We start from the raw sequence: 15,162 nt of genomic DNA, 5'->3' as shown, positions 1-15,162 counted from the left end.
TTATTCAAAAGGCAGATGACAGAGAGGAGAAACAGTGAGAAATCTTCCTTCTACTGGCTCACTCCCCAAATAGCTGCAGTGGCAGGAGTTGGGCTGGTCCAAAGCCAGGAACCAGGATCCTCTTTTAAGATTTATTTATTTTTATTGGAAAGACAAGGACTTTAGCCACTAGATTACCATGCCGGGCCCTGCTTTATTTTATTTTTTATTGGAAAGGCAGATTTTTTGAGAGCAGGAGAGGCAGAGAACGATCTTCCATCCACTGGTTTAATCCCTAAGTGGCCACAGTGACTGGAGTTGAGCTGATCCGAAACCAGGAGCCAGGAGCTTTTTTTTTTTTTAAAAAGATTTATTTTTATTGCAAAGTCAGATATACAGAGAGGAGGAGAGACAGAGAGGAAGTTCTTCCATCTGATGATTCACTCCCCAAGTGAGCACAATGGCCGGTGCTGCGCCGATCCGAAGCCGGGAACCAGGAGACTCTTCCGGGTCTCCCCCCTGGGTGCAGGGTCCCAAAGCATTGGGCCTTCCTTGGTTGCCTTCCCAGGCACAAGCAGGGAGCTGGATGGGAAGTGGAGCTGCCGGGGGTTAGAACCAGCGCCCATATGGGATCCTGGGGCGTTTAAGGCGAGGACTTTAGCCACTAGGCCATGCTGCCGGGCCCGGGGCCAGGAGCTTTATTAGCGTCTCCCATGGGGGTGCAGGGTCCCAAGGCATTGGGCCATCGTCTACTGCATTCCCAGGCCACAAGCAGAGAGCTGGTTGGACAGTATAGCAGCAGGCATTAGAACTAGTGCCCATATGGGATCCTGGCGGATGCAAGGCAAGGATTTAGACACTAGACTACCGTGCCAAGTCTCAGGAACTTCCTCTGGGTCTCCCACATGTGCACAGGGGCCCAAGGGCTTGGGCTGTCTTTCACTGCTTTCCCAGGCACATTGGCAAGGAAATGGATTGGAAATGGAACAGCTGGGACTCGAACCAATTGCCTGTATGGGGTGCTGGTACATTTAACCTATGTCATAGCACCAGCGGGATATTTTCATCTTTTTCTTCTTTTCCAGCTCTTTAGCTTTACTTTTTGGGGAAATTTCTTTGACTTTACCTTCTATTATTTCTTTGGAAATTATTTCAACTAAAAGTTTTTACAAGGGCTTACGTATTTCTTTTTTTTTTTACTGACACCCTATTTTAAAATTTATTTTTATTTGAAAAGCAGAGAGGCACATGGAGAAAGGTTTTCCATCTGCAGGTTTACCACCCAGGGATCACGACAGCTAAGGGTAGGCTAGGTTGAAGCCATCAATCCAGTATCCACCAGCTCTGTCCAAAGGCTGGTGGCAGCCTGTGCGTGTGCCCATCATCTGCTGCCCCCCAGAATGCATATTAGCAGGAAGTTTCCGTGATAGTCGCCAGGACTCAAGCCTGGTGCCATGTGATAAGGTATATTGGCATCTCAGGGGACAGCATAATTTGAGGCACAGTAAGGCCAGCACTGGTCTGGGACATTTTTTTTCCCCTTTATTTTTGGCAATCTTTACATAGATGATTAGGCCACAAAGGGTCAAGGGCTCCAGGAAAGTGGGTAAGACTATTGTTTCCACATCATTGCTTTTTTTTTTTCTTCCGGTATCTGGGGTAAAGGGGGAGATACAGGGAAAAACCCCACTCAGCCTTCCACCCATCCTAGGTTCCCGGTGTGGGCATGCTCCAAGGGTCCTGCTCAAGTGGTTTTGATAGTTCAACAGTTATGAATTGCTGCCAGTCTTGCCATTCCAAGCACGATGAAGTCATTGCAGAATCCACTGGCTGACATAGTCCACTTTAGAGTCTCCATTTGCCAGTTTTTCACTGCCAGCATATGGCTGGGGTGGTTGATTGATTTGTTCTGTCCTCTGCATGTTCCGATCGACTGTCATATTCTAAATGTATACCTGGTTATGCTGTCCACTGCTCCATCTGAGCCTCTAAGGAGGCTTGGCTCTGAGACTTGCACTCCTTGGCAGACCATGGAACCTGCACTTCTCTTCATGGTTGGGGTTCTGAGTCCGCCAGTTCGATTGGGGAGATCCCCAAAGAAACTTTGAGGTGATCTCAGACCAGATTCATGTGTGTACTTGCCAGTACAGGATCTGGCACAGTTCATCGCCCCTGTCAGCTGATGGTTGCAATTACTGGATCAGTTCTGTTTCCAGCCCTGTCTTCCACATGAACCAATGGGTGTTGCAGTCCAGCCTGATTCTGCCCACTTCATACTTGGCCCTCACACAAACCAGTGGGAGCTGCAGCCTAATCTGGGCGACTCCCAATAACCTCCACCAGGCCCACCCCCTACCCTGGTTCCCATGCTTGCCAGTATGTACAACAGACTAGTCCACTCTGTCCCACATCCCATTCAGCTTTCATACATGTCAGTGGGCATTGAAGCCTAGTTCAACCAAACCAACTCCACTGTCCAGACCATACACATGCTGGTGGGTGCTATTCTGCCCAGCCACATCTGCCTCAGTCCTGGTTTTCATGCTCTCCAGTGAAAGTGGTAACCCAAGAGGGAGGTGCCCACTATTTCCTTACTGGACCCACTCCCAGATCATGCACTTTCCGGGTGGTTCTTCAGTATAACTTGACAGAATTAGCCACCGGAGCCAGCATCTGCCATCTGATGCTGCGGCAAAGCCCAACTGATTTGTGCTTACACCAGTAGGGACAGTCAACAAGCCTGGCTCTTCCCTGATCTGGCTCACATGAAGCCCACAGATGTTGTAGCCCTGCCCGGTCTGGTTTGCCCACATCTCGACTCACGCTCTCCAGTGGGCGAGGTGTGAAGCATTTTTGAAATCCATATATATGAAAGGTTTTCAGAAAGTTTAGAAAAAAGATGGGGGAAAATTGTGGATTTTGTTTTTTTGTTTTGCTTTCTTGATTTTGTTTTTGTTTTGAAAAGCAGAGTTAAAGAGAGGAAGATCTTCTATCTGCGGTTCACTATCCAGTGACCAGAACACAGTGGCCAGAGCTGGACCAGGCTTCAGCCTGGAGCCCCATGTGTGTCTTGCACATGGGTAACAGGAACACATGGGTAGCAGGCCATCTTCACTGCTTTACCAAGCATGTTCTCAGGGAGCTGACGTAGAAGTGGAGCAACCTGGCGCTCGAACCAGTGCTTGTTTGGGATGCTGGTGTTGCAGGCGACATCTGAATGTGCTGTGCCACAACACCGAGCCCCCCAAATAAAGATAACCTTTTTTATCCCATTTCCACTAACTTTGCAAGTGCCTTTGTACATTGATGGATGAGACTCCTCATGACAAGCACCTGTCTGCTTAGCCTGTGTGCCCCGCTTCTTGCATTGTGTATTTGCTCATCTTGGAGGTCTGTGGAAATGCTCTCAGTGGTGAAGGGTTACACCAGCAGGACTTGACTTCCCCTTGGAGTTGATGCAGCTGAAGTGGGGGCCCCTGCTGGGTGTGGGGTTCACTGCCTCTGGCCTGGGATGCTGACGTCCTGTTTGCTCCCCGCAGGACGGACAATGCTGTGAAGAATCACTGGAACTCCACCATCAAAAGGAAGGTGGACACGGGAGGCTTCCTGAGTGAGTCCAAAGACTGCAAGCCCGTGTACTTGGTGCTGGGGCTCGAGGACAAGGACAGCCCCCAGAGTGCCCAGTCTGCGGAAGTCCAGGTGGGGCCGCTTGGGGACAAGCGGTTGGCTGGTTGGATATTTTGTGTGTGTGTGTGTGTTAAAGATTGACTTATTTGAAAGGCAGAGTGACAGATTTTATCTGCAGGTTTACTTTCCAAATGCTCAGGATAACAGGGTCTAGGGTAGGCCACAGCCAGGAGTACCAGGAGCTTTATTATCTCCCACGTCGGTGGCAGGGGCTCAGGTACTGTCCCAGCTCAGAAGCAGGATGCTAGGTGGGAAGCAGGGAGCCTAGATGCAAATGGCACCCAGTGTGGAATGCTGGTGTCATGAACCGAGGCTTACCCCATGAGCCACAAAGATGGGTCTGCAGCTGGTTTAATGTTAGATTTATCCTACTCCATCTCGGTGAGTTCATCAATTTCTGTCACAGGATGTTGAGGCAGGTGCATATGTATGGCACCTTTCTGTGACATACGTCTGCTTGTAAGGGGCATTCATCTTTCCATTTCCCATGGAAGGGTCACACCTGGTTAGGGGTGACATCAGGTAAAAAGTTGGCTTTGACCTTCTGTCCTTGGAAACTGCTTCTTTTTTTTAAGATTTATTTTGTTTGAGAGAGTTACAGAGAGAAAGAGACATCTTCCATTCACTCATTCACTGGTTGGTTCCCTTTTCAAAGCCAGAAGTTTGTTTGGGGTCTCACAGGTGGGTGTGGAGTCTTAAACCCTTGGACCATCCTCTGTTGCTTCCCCAGACCATTAACAGGAAGCTTGACCAGAAGTGGAGCAGTTGACTTGAAGTGGTGCACATATGGGATGTCCAGATGCCCACTGTGGCTCATTGCCAGCCCAAACAGCTTTCTTTCATGTATATATGTGAATGCTTGCACAGTGAGGACTGGACAGAAAGCGGAGGCCTGGACTGTGTTCCGAACATAGACTCTAGGGATCACGCGGTACTACCCGCTAGGGTGGATGTTAGTGAGAAATAGAAGTCACAATCCTGGGCTGAAATACCAACCAAGGCACTCCAGTATGGGACGTGGGCATCATAATTCCCAATCCGAGTAACTTCCTCCAAAAGTAAAAGGTGGAGGAAGGGCAAGTGTTTTGCGGTGGGTTAACGTGCCACCTGAGCCAGCAGCATCCTAGTGCTGGTTTGAGTCCTGGCTGCTGTATTTCCCTATTTACAGTCCAGCTTCCTCCTGCTGTGTCTCAAAAGCAGAGGATCATGGCATGGGAACTTGGGGCCCTGCTATTTTTTTTTTAAAGATTTATTTCCATTACAAAGTCAGATATACAGAGAGGAGGAGAGACAGAGAGGAAGATGTTCCATCCGATGATTCACTCCCCAAGTGAGCGCAACGGCCGGTGCTGTGCTGATCTGAAGCCAGGAACCAGAAACCTCTTCTGGGTCTCCCTCACGGGTGCAGGGTCCCAAAGCCTTAGGCCATCCTCGACTGCTTTCCCAGGCCACAAGCAGGGAGCTGAATGGGAAGTGGAGCTGCTGGGATCAGAACCGGCGCCCATATGGGATCCTGGGGTGTTCAAGGCGAGGACTTTAGCTGCTAGGCCACGCCGCCGGGCCCGGGGCCCTGCTATTCTTATGGGAGACCTGGGCAGAGTTGACTCCTGGCTTCTGCCGGATCTAGCCCTGTCCTTTGTTATTTGGGGACTGAGTCAGTAGATGCAAGTTCCTCTCTCTGCTCTCACTGTTGCTTTGCCTGTCAAATACATGAACAATAGGTAAAAAGCATGTTGGTAAACATACGGATTTATATTCTATGTTAGGATTTGTTGTGTTTAGTGTAGGGTTGAATTAGGAAGTCATGTGATTACATAACCACCATGATCTAGATATAGATGGTCTCTTGACTTCCAAAGTTCCTGTGCGTGGCCAGCTTCTGACTCCCCACCCCAACGGAGGCACCTGCTTCCTGGTTTCCTGGTTGCCTTTCCATCTTTACAACGATGTGCGTGGAGAGTGTGGGCCTGGAGTCACCAGGTGGTGTGCACCAGAGCTTGGCCATTTTCTTGTGTGAATGCTTTGAGTGTGTTGAGTATAGCTTTGTAAGAAACTGCTAGACTGGCTGCCCATGTGGTAGCTTTTAAAGAGTTCCTGGCAACCCCTGCCTCCCATTATACCTGCCATAAATGTGTGACCACATTTTTATCTTACCTCCTTGTCTGCTGTCAAACTGTCCATTTCTGTTCTCTTGGCGGCTGCACTGACACCAGCTCCCCGTGAGGATCCCTTACGTAGCCCGGCTGTTGATCTGCATGGCAGCCCTGGGTGATGTGCCTCAGTGTTCTTGCTTTACACACAGGGAAAGGTCACGCAGACCAGGGAGGTCACGTGGCTCCTCCGAGGTTAGTCAGTAAATGAGAACACTCTTGTCCAAACCTCCACCCTCTCCCTGGCACCACTGTGCCTCCAGTCCCGTGGGATCTTGCTCTCAGCTCCAGGGAGAACAGATTGGGATTTGAACAGACCCAAGGGCAACTTGAGAGCCTTTTGGGGACTTGTACCTTGTCATTGTCACAGTAGTGGGTGAGAGGACATGGAAACACTTGCCCGTGGAGGCAGGAAGTCGAGGTGCTGGAGCAGAGGCTGGTGCCCAGCTCTGCTACCAATTTGTTAGAAATTACAGACCAGGGCCCGGCGGCGTGGCCTAGCGGCTAAAGTCCTCGCCTTGAAAGCCCTGGGATCCCATATGGGCACCGGTTCTAATCCCGGCAGCTCCACTTCCCATCCAGCTCCCTGCTTGTGGCCTGGGAAAGCAGTTGAGGACGGCCCAATGCTTTGGGACCCTGCACCCGTCAGGGAGACCCGAAAGAGGTTCCAGGTTCCCGGCTTCGGATTGGCGCGCATCGGCCCGTTGGGGCTCACTTGGGGAGTGCATCATCGGACGGAAGATCTTCCTCTCTGTCTCTCCCCCTCTCTGTATATCTGACTTTGCAATAAAAATAAATCTTTAAAAAAAAAAAAAAAAAGAAATTACAGACCAGTAGCAGGCTGCCAAGGAGTTACCTGGTGGAACCGAATCAGTTCCTGGGCCTCCTGATTCACTCAGTTTCCCTGCAAGGGACCTTAGTAAATCACTTGAGCTTGCTTTTCTTTTTATAAATTTACTTTGTTTAATTGAAAGGCAGAGACAAGGGGCTGACAGTGCCCACCTGCTGGGTCGTTCCCCAGATGCCCACACACATAGCCTAATCCTGGCCAGGCTGAAGCCGGGAGCCTGGAACTCCCTGTGGGTCACAGGGGCCCAAGTTCCTGAGCTGTCACCTGTTGCCTGCCAGGCTGTGGCTTGGCAGGAAGCTGGAGTGGGGAGCAGAGCTGGGGCTCAGCTGCACCATATGTGCTTTCCACAGATGTTTCGCAGACTGCATGGCTCTGCCAGGGTAAGCATGCCCGCTTCCAGGGTTCTGCCTGGAGGCCTGTGGCTGCAAGGGATTTCCTTCTGATTTTTTCCTTTTTTTTTTCCTTATTGTTTGTAGTGTTTATAAGCCATATGCATTTTTTTAAGATTTATTTTTATTGGAAAGTTGTATATGCAGAGAGGAGGAGAGACAGAGAGGAAGATCTTCCATCCGATGATTCACTCCCCAAGCGGCTGCAATGGCCGGAGCTGAGTTGATCCGAAGCCAGGAGCCAGGAACCTCTTCCGGGTCTCCCACGCGGGTGTAGGGTCCCAAGGCCTTGGGCCGTCCTCAATTGCTTTCTCAGGTCATAAACAGGCAGCCGGATGAGAAGTAGGGCTGCCGGGGTTAGAACTGACACCCATATGGGATCCTGGCATGTGCAAGGCGAGGACTTTAGCTGCTAGGCTACCATGCCAGTCCCCATATGCATTTTTTTTTTGTTTGAACATGCTACAGAGAGGTAGCGGAGAAAATGAGTGAGATTATCCGCCTGCTGGTTGCTCCCTAGATGGGCGCAACGACCTTTCCTGGGCCAGGCTGTAGCCAGGAGTTTCATCCAAATTTCCTACATAGGTGTGACGGCCCAAGCTCTTGGGCCATCTCCTGCTGTATTTCTGATCAGCTGGGAGCTGGATCAGAAGTGGAGCAGACAGGGCTCTTAAATGGTGCCCATGGAAGATGTTGGCCTTGCAGGTGGTAGCTTTACAAGTTACACCACAGCGCTACATGCAACTTACTGTGTTTTGTTTTGCATTTTATTTATTTTTAAAGATTTATGGGCCTGGTGTGATGGCCTAATGGCTAAATCCTCGCCTTGTAACTGCTAGGATTCCTCCAGTCGCATGGGAGACCTGGAAGAAGCTCCTGGCTCCTGGCTTTGGCTTGGCTCAGCTCCGGCCGTCTTGGGGAGTAACCCAGGGTATGCAAGATCTTTCTGTCTCTTCTTTCTGTAAATCTGCCTTTCTAACAAAAATAAATAAACCTTCCAAAAAAACCTGACACATTTATTTACATGCATTTTTCAAAGTTTTCATTTTGAAATAATGTCAAGCATTCAGGAAAGTTGCCTTTACCACATTCGTTCTTTCTGTATTAGTGTTTTAGTTTTCTTTCCCCTCCTGAGCCTTCTGATTGCTGGTTGTTGCTTAATGCCCTTCTCAGCCTCAATCCTTCATTGTGGGTTGCGTCAGGGCTAGGACACCCATGTCCGTGACTACACGCACCTGGGCCGGTTCAGGCCTTGGGTCTCGTCTTCCTGCGCATCCTGCCCTGGTGCAGCCAGAAGCAGGTATGTTCTCATGCTGTCGCCAGCCTGTTTTGGTCTCCTAAGATTAAGAGTGTGGGGCTCGTCATCTTCCAAGTTCCCTCACTGTTAGACCTGGTGTGTATCCTGCTAGAAGCTATTGCCTAATTTGTACCTCAACCAGAAAATCCAGACTGTCCCCTTTGTGATCCGCAGGGCGGTCTGGTGACAGGCTGGCCACCGGCGCCCCCCGTCGTGAAGGAGGAGGAGGGCAGCGAGGAGGAGGCCACCCCTGCCTCGTCTGCAGAGCTGACGTTTGTCCCTGCACAGCCAGAGAGCCTGCGCACTCCAGAGCCCTCGGAGGAGTTCCCCAAGCGTGAGGACCAGGAGGGCTCCCCGCCGGAGACAAGCCTGCCTTACAAGTGGGTAGTGGAGGCCGCCAACCTCCTCATCCCTGCTGTGAGTTCCAGCTTCTCAGAAGCCCTGGACTTGATCGAGTCGGTATGTGGCTACCTGCGGCTGGGAGTGCTCACTGCTTTGTGCCACTGAGGGTCTCGGTGCTGGGGGTTGAGTGCCAGGACCTGGGCTCACTGAGGTGGCCTCCAGGAAGTTCTGGTGGCACTGCATGGAGGATGATGGCACGCAGCAGCATGGGGGAGAGTGATGTTTGCAGCACGAAGTGGTTGGGCTTCCTGGAAGAGGGCATCAAGAAAGGCTGGGGTGGAGCAGACACCCTGCCCCAGCCGACACTGTGCTCGCTCTGGTGACAGGGCAGGACAAAGGCAGCCCTCTGGACCCACCATCTCAGCTCCTGCTGCAACAGCCGGTCCTGCGGGCTGGGGCCGAGTGGTGGAGCCCCGCACCCTTACCTCCCCATGCAAGGGGCATCCAGTCTGTTCCGAGAACAGCGGTACTGTTGCTTCACCTTCTACTCAGCCTGAGTCCAGTCCCTGGGGCATCCTGTCAGTTGTGTCTTGGCTGTTGGGTGGGTGAGCCTGGTGCCTCCACTCCTCCCTGAGGGTTAGGCAGTGCTGTCTCCAGGGGAGGGTCTGCTGTGCTCCTTGCTGACCCTGAGTGTCACACATGGGCTGTACCACCTGGGGTGCCTGCTGTACCCCTCAGGGACTGTCAGCTGCTGCTCGCAATGGGAGAGTAGCAGGTGCTACTCCATTTTCACAGATAGCACTGTGGCTCCCCCTGCAGCCCTGTGGTCTAGGTGCTGAGGGGCTGTGGAGGTGAGAGCTGGGCCAGGCCTTGTCTAGCACCATCAGCCACCTCCCTCCTGATGGCCACAGAGGAGGGGAGAGGTCACTGTTTTGTTGTTGAGGACCTACGCTGTGCTGGCCCAGGCTCAACACAGAGCAGGTTACATGTCCCTTTGGAAATGCTTGGGATCGAGTGTTGGGAAATCTGGACCATTTGTGTAGTTTGGTTAATATTGTGGAAATGAGAACCAAGTACAAGGTGAAATTCATTTCTGTCTCGTGTATGCATTGCTTAAAGGTGATTTTACATTGTTTTCATTTTGTAAATGAAACAAGATTTCATGCCGTGGAATCTTCTACTCTTAGTTTTTTTTCCATGCTAAGAAAGTGTCAGAGTTTAGGATTTTTGGATTAGGGATGTTCAGTCTATACACAGGCACTGAGTGTGCACTTGGTGCCCGGCTTGCAGTGGCTACCCAATGTGTGTGCCCCTCATCTGTTAGCAGTCTAGGACGTGGGTGGAAGAGTTGCTGACTGGGGCGGGCTTGCTCACTGAGAGGGGAGGAGGTTGGTAGGCTTAGCTTCGGCACCCTCCAGAGTTCCTGGTAGTGGCTGATGGCGAGTCGGTGTTTGCAGAAGTCGCTCTAGGCAGCCCTTGGAAAGTGTAATTCTGGTCTGTTGGATGCTATCAGTTCTGGGCCTCGCTGAGGCTGGAACCTGGGCTTGCGGTGAGCCTGCTTGGAGTTGACCTCCTCCGCCCTTAGGAGTGATGTGGTCCAGTCTCCTGCACGTCCTGGTCAGCTGACTTCTTCAGTGGAGTCTGAACCTGGAGACCCTATGTAGGGGCCAACATGGGACTCTGCGGAGCCTATGTTGTAATCCACTGTGTAAAGGTGGCAAGATGGGGGGCTGAGGGAGCGTCTCGTGTTCTGTTCAGTGACTCGGCCAGGGGAGGCCTCGGCTCATAGGTGGGTGGGGAAGGTCACAGTCATGCTGCTGGGTAACTGTGTGGCAGCTGCATTCCCTCCCTCTGTGCAGGACCCCGATGCCTGGTGTGATCTGAGTAAATTTGACCTCCCCGAGGAGCCTTCTGCAGAGGGCAGCATCCACAGCAGCCCAGTGCAGCCTCGGGCACCGTCCCAGCCACAGGCACTGACACCGCGCCAGCCTACGGGCCCGGCGTCCAGCGTGACCGAGTACCGCCTGGATGGCCACACCATCTCGGACCTGAGCCGCAGCAGCCGAGGCGAGCTGATTCCCATCTCCCCCAGCACGGACGTCGGGGGCACAGGCATCGGCACACCGCCCTCGGTGCTCAAGCGGCAGAAGAAGCGGCGAGTGGCGCTCTCACCTGTCACCGAGAGCAGTGCCAATCTGTCCTTCCTGGACTGCAACAGCCTCACGCCCAAGACTACGCCCGTCAAGACTCTGCCCTTCTCGCCCTCCCAGGTGTGTGCTGCACAGGCGGGTTTCTGGCCAGTCCTTATAGAGTGCCTGCATTTTTCTCCGTGATGGAGTCCCTGGAAGTTGGGAGAGCCCAGCTTGGGTCTTGAAAATCCGTAGGCAGATCATCATGTTGTCCTTTCTCTCCCATGGCAGTTTCTGAACTTCTGGAACAAACAGGACACCCTGGAGCTGGAGAGTCCCTCCCTAACGTCCACCCCAGTGTGCAGCCAGAAGGTGGTGGTGACCACACCACTGCACAGGGACAAGACACCGCTGCACCAGAAGCACGCTGCGTGAGTGCGCTCTCCTACCTGCCCAGCCCTGCCCACACAGCACCAGCCTGGCTGTCCCAAGGAGACCCCTGAGGGTGCCCTTGTAGCTGTTACAGTGTGTTCCAGTTCTTCCAGTTTGCTTTTCCTCGGTGTTTGTTTGTTTCTCTGAAAGGCAGAGTTAAGCAGAACAAGCTCTTCCATTTATTGCTTCTCTCCCCAGATGGCCACAGTGGCCAAGGCTGAGCCAGCCCGAAGCCGGGCACCTGGATTGATCCAGGGCTCGCATGTAGGTGCTAGGGGTCCACTCAGGCCATTGCCCACTGCTTTTCCAGGTGTGTTAGCAGAGAGTTGGATCTGAAGCAGAGCAGACATGACTAACTGGCACTTGTATGGGATGCAAGTGTTGCAGAGGCTTAACCCCCTGCACCACCACGCTGGCCCTCATTTTTTAGATTAAAAATTTTTTTCTTTTTCCCTGCGCCACTTACAGAATCTAAATGGCCATGGAATATGTGACCCTGTGGTCTTCCCATGTTTTTGGAGCTGAAAGGGCAGGTTAGCTGTGTGGGAGTGGGTTCCTGAACAGGACAGCGGGGCTGCAGTCCCCATCCCTCTGGGATTCTGTGTCCCTGCCCTCCAAAGCCAACACAACACCACCTCATCCCAGGCCAGCTGTGCCCATTCCTGGGAGCAGTGTCTGCGAGAGAGAGATTTCCCTGTTCCTCTGCTCACCTCATTGGCTGCGGGAACACAGTGAGAATGTTCTGTAGAATTTGTCCAGTGGTTTAAAGATGCTTGTCCCCTGGCATGTGGCTTTTACGGGTTTCCAACAGTCTGAATATAGAGCTTACTGATGCCATGTTTATTTTTAATTTTCTATTTCATTTTGAATCATTTTATTGACACATCTTCAAGTATGCTAACATTCTGCCATTTCTTTTTGGTTTTTTTTTTTTTTTTTTTTTTTTTTTTCTTTCTTTTTATCTGAAAGAGAGAGATCCCCAATTTGCTGGTTCACTCCCACACCTGTAACAGCCAGAGCCGGACAAGGCCAAAGCGTGGAGCCTGGTGCTCCAGCTGGACCTTCGCGTGGGCTCGAGCACTGGGAGCAGCTTCTGGGAAGCAGAGCTGGGACTCGAACACCTGCACTCTAACAAGGGATGAGGGTGTCCCAAACACCTGCCCCTAGTGACTTTTGCTGTAGCAAGCCCTCCCTCCATCGGTCCCTATCTCTTTTTCATCTTCACTTTGTTAACGTGAACCAGTTCCTTGACCTTGGTGGTGGTGGGTGGCGTTGTTGCCTGGTGTGCCAGTTGGGTCTCCTGTTGAGTGCTCTGGTGCCTCCTCCAAGCAGCCTGGTGCACCCCACTTTTGAGTCAGTTCTGTGGGTTCTTTGGCATGGGCTTGTGCCCATCCTTGCTGATGCTGTAGAGGTTTCAGGCGTGGGTCATGTGGCCCAAAAACTTTGTGTCTCATGGCGATGCCACCTCGTGGGACTCAGGGTTGACCTTTAGCTGTGTTCTGAACTGTGGGGCACTCACATGACCTGCAGGGACCTCTGTATGCCATGTGCAGGATAGCAATGGTTTTAGGGAGACTCTGGAAACTGTTGGATCTCAAGTCAGGGAACTGTGCGTTCTTCCTAGCTCTCTGGCTTCTCCAGAGTTCCCTGGGGGACCCCAGGTTCTGACCACCAGGGCGTCTTTTGCATCCTTGAGTCAGCCAGGTGGTGTCTTCCCGTGACTCAGGCCACCCTGCATGAGGGGCTATGCTGTGGAGCCTGGTACCTGGCTGCAGAGCTGAAGTTGGCCCTGTGTCCGCCCATACCTGCCCCGTCGTTTGCTCCCAGGCAAGGGCCATGCATGGGCTGTTCTCTCCCAGACAAAGGGTGCGTTTCGATAATTCTGCTTCTGAGCCTGGGCGTTCCAGGGTTTCTCTGCTCTGGTGTACTCACTGAGGTGAACTGCGAACACCTGCGGAAATGCTGGGCTTGGTGTCTTTTTTTTTTTTTTTAAGATTTTATTTATTTGATCTTCCATCTGCTTGTTCACTCCTCAAATGGCTACAACAGCTAGGGTTGGACCATACTGAAGTCCAGAGCCAGGAGCTTCCCCTGGGTCTCCCTCTCACATGGGTGCAAGGGCCCAAGGCCTTAGGCCATATTCCACTGCTGTCCCAGGCCTGTTAGCAAGGAGTTGGGTCAGAAGTGATGGACTTGGACTGGTGCTCATGGCTGCCGGCCTGGCGTGTTACCCTTTATCATGCATCCTCTGGAGAGAGGTGGGACAGGACTGCAGTGTCGTGATCCTAGCCTGCCCTGCTGCCTCCTGGAGCCTGGACTGCGGCGAGCGGCCTTCTCAGCCATCCAGCACCATCCGTCACTGCCTGTGGCTCCTAGCTGGCTCCTCTGCAACTCTTAGTTGCCTTCTGTTTCTTGGAATGGCCCCTCTCTGAGCCCCTGATGTGGACCTGGGTGGAGGTCAGAGTAATGGGCAGCTAGCTTGGTGACCACCTGTCCCCGTCCCCCACCACAAAACTGCCTCCTGTGGTCCCTGCAGGTTCGTGACCCCTGATCAGAAATACTCCATGGACAACACTCCACACACACCCACCCCGTTCAAGAACGCCCTGGAGAAGTACGGGCCCCTGAAGCCCCTGGTATGTGGTGTTGGGCACCGCTGTGGGTCTTTGTCCCTTGGGCCTCATCTGATCACAGTTGGGTCCAAAAGCAATTGACCTGTGGATAAGCTGGGAATTGTCAGGCCCCACTTTCCTAGGCACCTTTAGTGTGCCTGGCGGCCTGTGGCCCATGCTGCAGACCTGGTTTCTTTAGCGTGTAGAGGACATGGGTGGTAGACATGTAGTGCTGGGGAGAAAAGCAGGGGAGGAGGTGAGTGCCAGAAAGATCAAGGCCGAGGGGAGGTGGGCTGTGCTCCATTCGCATCTAAGCCCTTTGAGTAACTCCTGGTCCGTCGGACCACACAAGGAGTCACTTGGGGTCCCCGCTGGCCAGCATGGATGTCCCTTCTGGGCGTCCTGCTGTAACAGTGAGCCCCTTCCCACTGCCCATACCCATAGCTGATCTGCTGCGTTTCTCCTGGAAACAGCAGGTGTTGGAAGATCCTGGGAGGTGAGAGAACAACCCAGCCAGAGAGAGCCTTAGCCAGCAGCCTGCACCCCTGCCTCCCCTGTGGGAGGCTCTGGGACAGTGGGGACTGGGTTGGGGCCGCAAAGCCAGTCTTGAGTGGGGACTCCAGGGGCTGAGCGGACAGCCAGTGAGGTATGTGGAGTGCTAAATGGTTAGCACCCGCCTGTTCTCATTGGAGTTAAGGTGTGCGGCCAGGCAGCTCTGGGCCATGGAGCTGAGTGAATCCACTAGTCAGCCTGGGTTGTGGGCAGAGGCAGGCTGTCCGATCAACAACCGTATAGCCTTGGGCTGGGCCTGAGCTTCCAACTACACAGATGACTGTTCCTGACAGAGGCTAAGCCACACCCACCTCTCGGGGTCAAGGTTGCCATCCCCTTAACCCAGGCAGAACATTTAGTGGCCGTGAGTGCCACCTGTAAGGTAGGTCTAGGCCCCCAGCCTCTGTCCTGGCATGCCCCACTATGCCAGCAAGCAGGCTGTGTCTGGCACCAGACAGCCTGAGTGTGGGACCTCCTGCTATTCCCCCTACCTGTAGCCTCAGACCCCACACCTGGAGGAAGACCTGAAGGAGGTGCTGCGCTCTGAGGCCGGCATTGAACTCATCGTGGAGGACGACCTGAGGCCTGAGAAGCAGAAGAGGAAGCCTGGGGTGAGAGGCTGCGGGTTGCTGGGGACAGATGCTAGACTGACACTGTGGGTTGGAGCTTGGGGAGGTGAAGGGCATCCTTGTGACGGTTAAGTCTGTGAGCCAGGAACTCAAGTGTGGCAAGTTATGAGGCAC

General features: G+C 52.8%; 1 protein-coding gene across 1 annotated transcript in view; it reads left to right on the top strand.

Moving 5' to 3' along the window:
• Positions 1-15,162, top strand: part of MYBL2 (MYB proto-oncogene like 2) — a 28,285-nt gene that overhangs the window by 10,648 nt on the left and 2,475 nt on the right. The window contains exons 6-11 of the mRNA XM_004585815.2: positions 3,519-3,678; positions 8,527-8,811; positions 10,554-10,964; positions 11,115-11,254; positions 13,792-13,891; positions 14,917-15,030. Coding sequence (XP_004585872.2) covers positions 3,519-3,678; positions 8,527-8,811; positions 10,554-10,964; positions 11,115-11,254; positions 13,792-13,891; positions 14,917-15,030 — 1,210 coding nt within the window. The remainder of the gene's footprint in view (positions 1-3,518; positions 3,679-8,526; positions 8,812-10,553; positions 10,965-11,114; positions 11,255-13,791; positions 13,892-14,916; positions 15,031-15,162) is intronic.

The sequence above is a fragment of the Ochotona princeps genome, chromosome 22 (genome assembly GCF_030435755.1).
Source record: "Ochotona princeps isolate mOchPri1 chromosome 22, mOchPri1.hap1, whole genome shotgun sequence".
NCBI lineage: Eukaryota > Metazoa > Chordata > Mammalia > Lagomorpha > Ochotonidae > Ochotona > Ochotona princeps.
This window is presented reverse-complemented; position numbering and strand designations above follow the sequence as displayed.